The 9774-nt window shown below is 35.8% G+C and overlaps 1 protein-coding gene across 1 annotated transcript in view; it reads right to left on the bottom strand.

Moving 5' to 3' along the window:
• The window catches only part of ZUFSP (zinc finger with UFM1-specific peptidase domain), a 27223-nt gene that overhangs the window by 16415 nt on the left and 1034 nt on the right, over positions 1-9774 (bottom strand). Inside the window, exons 2-4 of the mRNA XM_006839903.1 lie at positions 9256-9366; positions 5346-5467; positions 2513-2681 (exon numbers count right to left, since the gene is read on the bottom strand). Coding sequence (XP_006839966.1) covers positions 2513-2681; positions 5346-5467; positions 9256-9366 — 402 coding nt within the window. The remainder of the gene's footprint in view (positions 1-2512; positions 2682-5345; positions 5468-9255; positions 9367-9774) is intronic.

The raw sequence follows: 9774 nt of genomic DNA, 5'->3' as shown, positions 1-9774 counted from the left end.
CAATAGTGACATGGTAAATGACACCATAGAACTACATTTTTTTTTTTTTTTTTTTAAGTTTTTTTTGTGAATTATGTGGGTTTACATGGGAGAACATCAGTTTTACATTCATCCTACTGTATTTTGTTTCATTGCAATGATTACAACCCCCTCCATGCATCATCAAATAACCAAAGGGTACACCCCACAGGCCCACCCCCCAGCCGTCAGCACACAGCCCCTTTCCCTCCCTTGGTTCAGTGTTCCCAGCCACTCCATCTGTCCATGTCATCATCTCTGTCTCCATCCCTGGAGTCACTGCCTCTCTGGGCAGGGTCCCGCTCTCCGCTCTTCTCACTTGATGGTCTCAGGGACCTCTACTCCTGGGCTGCAAAATCAATCAATCTCCTCCTTTTTTGACTATTCTTCTTATCTCTACCATTATACACACTGTTGGAAACCTCTCCTTCTCTGAAGCTTAGTCCTAAATCAAATTGCTTCCAATCAAAAATATTCCTTATTACGTAGGGAACAGTCTTATTCCATGTTATATAAAGCCTAGCACGCTAACCTCAAACTTGCCTTTATTTTAAACCATTCTTCTTGCCACTAATTTTGGCTGTAGCCTGGTCTAACAACACCTTAAACATACTGTACCTAAGATGTTTTAAATCAATTCCAGTGATATATGGTATAAATGGTACTTAGATAAATAAGGTCAAGTATGTTTACAAATAAAGGGGGAAATCACATCCCTACTTACCTCTCTCTCACACAAGCACACACACAGAGAAATATATAGAAATAAATTCCAGGTGGATTAAAATTAAAGTTCTCTAGAGCAAACTCAAATATTTAAAGAAAGCATACAGCAATAGATTTATAACTTCAAAAATGAAAGACTCTTACATAAGACTCATAGAATGCAGATAAAAGGGAAAGATTGAAAAAGTTTATAACTATGAAATTTTAAAAACACCATACACAAATTTAAAGGCAAACCAAAAACCTGAAGAAGTCATTTACATTTCATATAACCGACAAAGGATTAATATCTTAAATACCAGAAGAATTCCCATAAACCAATTAAAACAAAAAAAGACAAAACACCCCACAGAGAAATAAAGGAAAGAAAAAAGTAAACTTATTGAAGAAGAAACTCCAGAGTAATTAGAGAAATGCAATTTAAAATATGCATTTACTCATATTCCATTAAGTGTCAAAAATTAAACAATATTACTACATGAAGTGTGAATGAGAAAACACAGGTGTCATTGCTGATTTAAAACAATAACAGTGACAAATTTGAAGACATACATGGTTTTTAACCTAGCATTTCCAGTCTGGATATCATATTAGAGACTCTCTTAGAGAAATCTGCTCATAATGTACAAGAATAAAAATCTGGAAATTATCTGAACATCTGTCAACATGAAAACAGAGAGTGTACCATAAATACAAGAAAGTTCTATATAGCAGTCAAAAAGAATAATTACAACTACAAAAATCAACATATTTGAATAAAACCAAATACAGCATAGATACAGTATACCCATACAATGTGGTACTATAGGATAAGCACTGGACCACAAGGTCAGTTTAAACCAAAGGGTTGGAGGCTTAAACTCACCAGCCGCTCCTCAGAAACCCTATACAGGGTTACTATGAGACAGAGCACACTCAATGGCACTTAATATCAATAGCAATTATTATATATTGCTTATGAAAACATATGGGAAGAGTATTATTATAAGACTGATATCGATACCTAATTGAAGATAATGGGACCCTTGTATGACAGAGGGATTAGGATCAGACAACATATATGAGGAATTTAATATGGATGTGAAAGATTTTACAGAATTTTGAAGACCATACTAAGAATGTAAAATATCTCATTAATAATTTTAATATTGATTGAAAGTTGAAAAATTTGGAAATATTGGGTTTAAAATATAAGAATTAATTTCACCTGTCTCTTTTTACTTTTTCTAATATGGCTACTGGAAATTTGAAATTATACACAAGGGCGTTCAAAATTTTCCTTAAAAAAATGGAATTAAAAATAATTGAATTTTCCAATGAATTTTTGGAAGTCCCCTTATATGTGGCTCACTTTATGTATCTATCAGTACTAAGCACATGCAACAAACCTTTATTAATGTTTCATTTTAAAATGTCAAGTAAATAGCATAAAAGTGAAATATTTTTAAGGAAATCATTTAACATAAAAATAAAGAGCCCCCAATTTCAAAACATAAACTTTTAAAAATCTATGTTGATGCTGTTAATTGCCATCAAGACAATTTTGACTCATAGCGACCCTGTAGAAGGTCTTGTAGGAGTAGCTGGTGGGTCTGAGCTACCGACCTTGCAGTTAGTAGCCCAGTGCTTATCCTATATGCAACACAAGGACCCTCATATAAAATATACAAACCATGGATTAAGAAAATTAAGCAAATGTTCTAACATTCTGGTTATTACTTAAAATATGGAATACTGAACACATGATTTTTTATATTTAAGGACTCACCAGAAGTTTTTGTTTTTCCGTCATCAATACCAAAAGCTAGGGATTCCATCATATCAGCTTTTCTTCTATGAAATTCAGATGCATGCATTCTTCCCCTATTTACTTCTATTTCCATATTTCGTAGTTGCTGCTGTTTGTATCCTCCTGAATTATCTAAACCATATTGTCTCTATGGAACATAAAACAGAATGACTCAAGAAAGAAGGAAACTTACTACAGTTTTACTTACTTATATTTTGAAACAGCCTGATTAATAAATTCTTATACAAGGGAACTTTTTTGTGAAATATTTTTTTGTAAAAAATACATCACAAAAGAATCCTGACTCAATAATGGGCCTTTCATATAAGCAATCACAGTGTGTGTGAGTGCGTGTGTGTGTGGGGGGGGGGGGGGGGGGGGGAACGCCTTCCATAGTGAAAAAAGAGGGGATCCTGTCTTGCTAACCCACAAATACTTATGAAATCCATAATTTATTTAATCAGACATTCTACATATCAAATAAACTATGTTTTTGTGAACTGGACTGAGATCTTAATTAATATATATATAAGATTACTCCTATGAAAAGCTTTCCAAGATCCAGTTCTAAACAACTAATTTGCAAACTTATATAATAATATCCCCATGAACATTGGAAACTTTTTGTACTGACTCTCATAACTATATTAAGACAAATTAAGGACAAATTTTCTTTAGTCCTCTGAATCCTAGTGGGCAAATATTTTTCACACCAATGAATCACCAGTAAGAATAATAGCCTAAATTTTGTATTTCAAAGTGGATTCAAAGGAAAATGTAAAATGTAAAATATCTAAGAAAAAAAAGAGGAAATAAGCCTGGGGAAAGTATGATATGTACAATGGACATTATCATAGTTAGGGCTCAAAGACATCCTGAGGTATACAAATCTCTCTGACCATAAATCCTTTTCACTACCCTAACTGATACAGAGAAAAAGATCATTAGAAACTCTGTAAACATACATGACAAAGTCCACAGCAAATTAGGAATGAAACAAAGAAATCTATTAAAAAATTGAAATTCATTAAAAATATAAGATACTACCATTTAAGATAACTGATGTCTCAAATTTCAACCAAAAGTATTTTCTATTACAGAGTTCTCTAAATGCCTGAAGTGGAAATCTCTAAAAGAAATTAAGTCTTAGCTGTTGTTAAGTGTCAAGTTGGTTCTGACTCATAACGACCATATACAGGGTTTCCAAGGAGTGGCTGGTGGGTTTGAACTGCCAATCTTACAGCTCAACTCGACCTTGTGTCCAGTGCTTATCCTACAGCACCACACTCTAAGTTTCACTTTTAAGTTATCTGTATGCAGAGGAATTTAGAAAATTCGAATGGTGAATAATAGGCAAAGGCAGGTTTTGTTTTGTTAACTGGGAAAATGACATCTGATTATTGTGCTCCTCATAGTCTTTATAGAAGAAAACAGCACATACATTAGAATAAAACTGATGGGACTGTAAACTGATGCAACCTTGGAGAAGATTGGATGGGGATATGTAGCCTTGTCTTCAAAATTTTTTAATAAGTTTATTAATTGACCCTAAAGACTGCTAGGTTGGTGGTTCAAACTCACCAGTCGCTCCTTGGAAACCCTATACAGGGGCGCTATGGGTCAGAACTGACTCAATGGCACTTAACAACAACAAAGTCCCACTGTAGCTATTTACTCTGTAAACATTTATATAGTTGTAAACATCTGCTGAAGTATAGTCACTGTAGCAAATTACGATAACAAAACAAGTAAAATATTGGGAAAATTGTTTTCACTAGTGGGAGATTAATTTAGTAACAAGGAGCCCTGTTAGTGTAGTGGTTAAACAGTATTTGGCCACTAACGAAAAGGTCTGTGATCTGTTGTCATCAGACACTCCTCAGGAGACTGGTGGGACAGCTTGCTTCCATAAAGATTTATAGCCTTTGGAAGCCTATGTACTCTGTCCTACAGGGTCACCAAGAGTCAGAAGCAACTCAACACAAGTCAGTTATTTGGGTCAGATAAGGGATGAAATTCAGACTGTAGAATATGATGATGTCACAGATTTCACACATACACACAAAATGGTGTTGAGCTATAGAATTGCTCTGATAGCGTAGTGGTTACGAATCAGGCTGTGAACAGCAAGGTCAGCAGTTCGAAACTACCAGCTGTTCTATGGGCAAAAGATACTCCCGTAAAGATTTACAGCCTCGGAAACCCTGTACAGGATCACTATAAGTCGGAACCGACTCCACGGCATAAAATAACACCAACAACAAATGGGATTTGGGGACCATGATGGCTAGGTAGGATCAACATTGGACTATGAACCATATGTTTGAGCACATTAGCCATTCCCTGGGTAAAAAACGAGGCTTTCTACTGCCGAAAAGATAGTCTCAGAAACCCTACATAGGGTCACTGTGAGTCAGTACCAACTCAACAGCACTTAACAATAACATACAGTTTAAGTTCTGAGTCTTGGTTTCCTCATTTGCATCATTTAACTTATAGACTTGAATCTAGGCTTTACCAATTAATAGTTGCCTGATCCTGAGCACGTTACTTAAACAGTCTTTGTTTCCATTTCTTCGCCTGTTAAAAAAAGGCTTTAAAATAACTATTTGTGGGGAAAATTTTGAGACACTATATACGAAGTGTTGATAGCAGTACCTGAAGAGAGTGAGCACTTACAAGTGCTGGCTGTTAAGAATTATAAAATACATGCAAGACAAAACAATGAAGAAAAACAACAGAGGTCTTGAAAGCATATTGAAAAACCATGAACTCTACCCAACCAAAATACTATCACTACTAAACTTCCTACCTGCAGCTTCTGAAATTCTTCCAATTCTTGTCTTGATTCTTCAGATCTCCTCCTTCTGTCTTCTTCTTGTTGAAGCTGATGAGCCAATTCTAGATCTCTAGAACACTGGGCTCTATCCATGCCTATTAGATGCTTTATTGATTAGAACAAACTAAATGCTACAATCACAGTTTACATATTTTTCAAATACAGTAGAAGCTATTATTTTACAATTTATTCCTAACTGTCATGACACAAAACCACTGAGCACAAATTTAAGAATTGTTTTCCTAAGTAAATAGCTTCCAGTTAAGTAACAACTAACTAAGGAAACTGGAAGTCATAAAAAATGAAATGGAATGCATAAAGATCAATAACCGAGGCATTAATGAGTCAATGTATAATGTATTGTTATTGACCATTCTTCATCAAACAATTATATGGTTTACTGTGCTGTGAGTGACAAATTGAAGAGGAATGGTGTCACATTCATCGTCAAAAAGTGCATTTTAATATCTACCTTGAAGTATAATGCTGTCTGTGATAATATCCATACACCTACAAGGAAGACAAGTTAATACAACTATTATTCAAATTTACACATCAACCATTAAAGTCAATGGTGTAGAAACTGAAGAATTTTGCCAACTTTTACAGTTTGAAATTGATCAAACATGCAATCAAGATGAATTGGTAAATACTAGTGACTGGAAAACAAAATTGTAAAAAATAGAGGAAAGACCAGTAGTTGGAAAACATGGCTTTGGTGAAAAAACAATGCTAGAGAGACCTATGATACAATGTTTCAAGACCACTGACATAATCATTGTAAATAACCTTTTTAACAACATAAATGGCAACTATACACTTGGATGACTCCTGGTGTGACACTGTAGGATCAGCATTGAACTGCGATTCACAGGGTCAGTAGTTCAAACCCACCAGCTGCTCCTCAGAAGCCCTATACAAGGTCACTATGAGTCATTGCCGACTTGATAGTACTTAACAACGTACACATGGAACACAGGGACTCAAATTGACTACATCTATGGAACGAGACGGAGAAGCTCAATAACATCAGCCAAAACAAGGCCAAGGTAAGACTGTAGAATGCTCTCAAGTGATCATAAGAGAGTTCAGTCTAAAGCTAAAATAATTAAACATGTCCATGAGAGTCAAAATCTGACCTCGAGTACATTCCACCTGAATTTAGAGAACATCTCAAGAGCAGATTTGACACAGTACACATTAATGACCAAAGACCACGGAAGTTGTGGGATGACATCAAGAACATCATACAATAAGAAAGCAAAAAGTCATTTAAAAGATAGGGAAGAAAAAATGACCAAAATATGTCAGAAAAGACTCTGAAACTGGCTCTTGAACACAAAGAAGCTAAAGCAATTGGTAGAAATAATGAAGCAAAAGCTGAGCAGAACATTTCAAAAGGCAGCTTTTCAAAAAGACAAAGTACTATAATAAAATGTGCAAAGACCTGAAATTAGAAAACCAAAAGGGAAGAACACGCTCAGCTTGAACTGAAAAAAATTCAAACTTCCCAATGCAATACTGAAGGATTCTATTAACAAAATATTGAATGATGCAGAAAGCATCAAAAGAAAATGGAAGCAATACACAAGTCACTGTATCACCCCCCCCCCCAAAAAAAAAGGTTGATATTTAACCATTTCAAGAGGTAGGTAGCATGTGATCAAGAACCAATGATATTGAAAGAAGAAGTCCAAGTAGCACGGAAGGCGCTGGCATAAAACAAGTTTCCAGGAACTGACAGAATACAAATTGAACTGTTTCAATAAACTGATGCAGGACTGGAAGCACTCACTACTCTATGACAAGAAATCTGCAAGAAAGCTAGCTAGCTAACCAGTTGGAAGAGACCCATATTTGTGCCTATTCCAAAGAAAAGGCAACCCCATAGAATGTGGAAATCATCTAACAATATAATTAGTATCACATGTAAGTAAAATTTTGCTGCAGTACATCAACCAGGAGCTCAGAAATTCATGCTAGATTCAGAAGAGGAAATGGAACAAGGGCTATCACTGCTGATATCAGAAGGGGCTTGGCTAAAAGCAGGGAATACTAAAAAGATGTTTGCTTGTGCTTTATTGACCAAACAAAGGCATTCAAATGTGTGGATCATAATAAACAATGGATAAAACTGTGAAGAATAGGAATTCCAGAACACTTAACTGTTCATGAATAACCTGTACATAGACCAAGAGGCACTTGTTAGACAAGAACAAGGGAATAATGAATGTTTCAAAGTCAGAAAACGTGTGTGTCTGGGTTGTATCATTTCACCATACTTTTCCAATCTGCATGCTGTGCAAATAATCTGAAAATCTGGATTATATAAAGAACATGGCATCAGGATTAGAATAAAATTTATTAAGACCCTGTGATATGTAGATGACACGATCCTATTGGCTGGAAGTAAAGAAGAACTGAAACACTTACTGATGAAAATCAAAGAACAGATTTCCGTATGGTTCACATTTTAGTGCAAAAGGGAAAAACAATCCTCACAACTGGACCAATAGATAACATTATGATAAATGAAGAAAAGACTGAAGTTGTCAAAGACTTTATTGTGCTTGGATCCAAAACTAACATTCATGTAAGCAGCCGTCAAGAAATCAAATGACACACTGCATTACGCAAATCTGAGGCAAAAGACCTCTCTCTAAAGTAATAAGGAACAAAAATGCCATTTAAGGGCTAAAGTGTGCCTGATTCAAGCCAAGGATTTTCAATCCCCTCATATGCATGTGGAAGTTGGACAATGAATTAAGGAATACCATAGAAGAGTTGACACACTTGAATTGTGGAGTTGTTGAGGAATCTTGAAAGTACCATGACTGCCGGAAGAACAGATGTATCTTAGAAGAAGTACAGCCAGAATGCTACATACCAGTGGGAATGGTGACACTTCACCTCTAATATGGACATGTTGTCAGGAGGGACTAGTCCCTGGAGAAGGATACCATGGTTGGTAAATTTAAGGAGCTCTGGTAGCGTAGTGGTTACGAGTAGGGCTGCTAACCTCAAGGTCAGTAATTCAAAACTACCAGCCATTTCGTGGGAGAAAGATAAGGCTTTCTGCTCTCGTAAAGATTTACAACCTAGGAAACCCTACACAGGGTCACTATTTTGTATGAGTCAGAAGCAACTCCATGGGACACCACCAACACCACAGAGAAAAAGAGGAAATTCCTTAACAAGATGGACTGACACAGTGGCAGAAACAACGGACTTAAAGATAACAACAATTGTGAGGATGGCACAGGATTAGGCCATGTTTTGATGTGTTGTGTATAGAGTCACTATGAGTTTGAACTGAAGTGATAACACCTAACAACACATGAGAGCAAAGTGACAACTACAAATGGAAAGATCAGACAGGAGCCTTAGGGTGCAGCAAGTTTATGTTAAGGGGGAAGGAACAACTCAGAAAAGGAGGGTGAAAATGGCTGCACAACTCAAAAGCTTGTGATAAACAAATATCACTGAATTGTACAATAGGAAATAGTTGAATTGGTCTGTTTTTGCTGTGTATAATCTCTACAACAACAAAATATATGTATTTTTAAATTGCAGCTAGATAAGAAATATTTATTGTTTTTGTTGTAGCTGTTAAGTACCATTGAGTTGGTTCTGACTCACAGCGACCTTATATAGGATTTCCGAGGAGTGGCTGGTGGGATTGAACCACCAACCTTACAATTCAAGCCCACCTTGCAGCCCAGCACATTAACCCACAACACCACACTAGAACTTGGCAAAGAAACAGCTAAAGGGGCATATTTATTTTTGACCACTATGTTTTTTTTCTATATCACTATTCCAAAAATTACATGTGTCCCACAAAACATAAATTAAATCATTACTTTCTAATCTTTGAACATACCTTGTCCAAAGCGGTTTTCTTCCAAATGCAAGTCAACATGTTCCTGAAGAATATGGTAATTTGTACAGATGAGTCCACACATAGGACAGTCATAGAGTGGTTGATCACAGCCTGTATTAGAGATATAAGTCAGTTGATTTTATTTCTAAATCAAATAAGACCTAAGTGACATATATAGAATTCTCCATCTAACAGTAGCAAAATAAACTTTCTTTCTAAAACGCTCACAGACCATGTACCAAGATAAAACTACATCTTTGGCCACAAAACAAATCTCAACAAATTTAAGAAAAATAAAATCAGAATGTATTATCCGATCATAATGGAATCAAAGTAGAGAGCAATAAAAGAAAACCATAGTCAAGATTGTTCAGATATTAATGGGCCTGTAGTAAATGAAAATACAAATTGGGCTGCGAACCGTAAGGTCAGCAGTTCGAAACTACCAGCTGTTCCGCGGGAGAAAGATGAGGCTTTCTGTTCCCATAAAGATTTACAGCCTTGGAAACCCTGTACAGG

Source organism: Chrysochloris asiatica, unplaced genomic scaffold (assembly GCF_000296735.1).
Source record: "Chrysochloris asiatica unplaced genomic scaffold, ChrAsi1.0 scaffold00027, whole genome shotgun sequence".
NCBI lineage: Eukaryota > Metazoa > Chordata > Mammalia > Afrosoricida > Chrysochloridae > Chrysochloris > Chrysochloris asiatica.
This window is presented reverse-complemented; position numbering and strand designations above follow the sequence as displayed.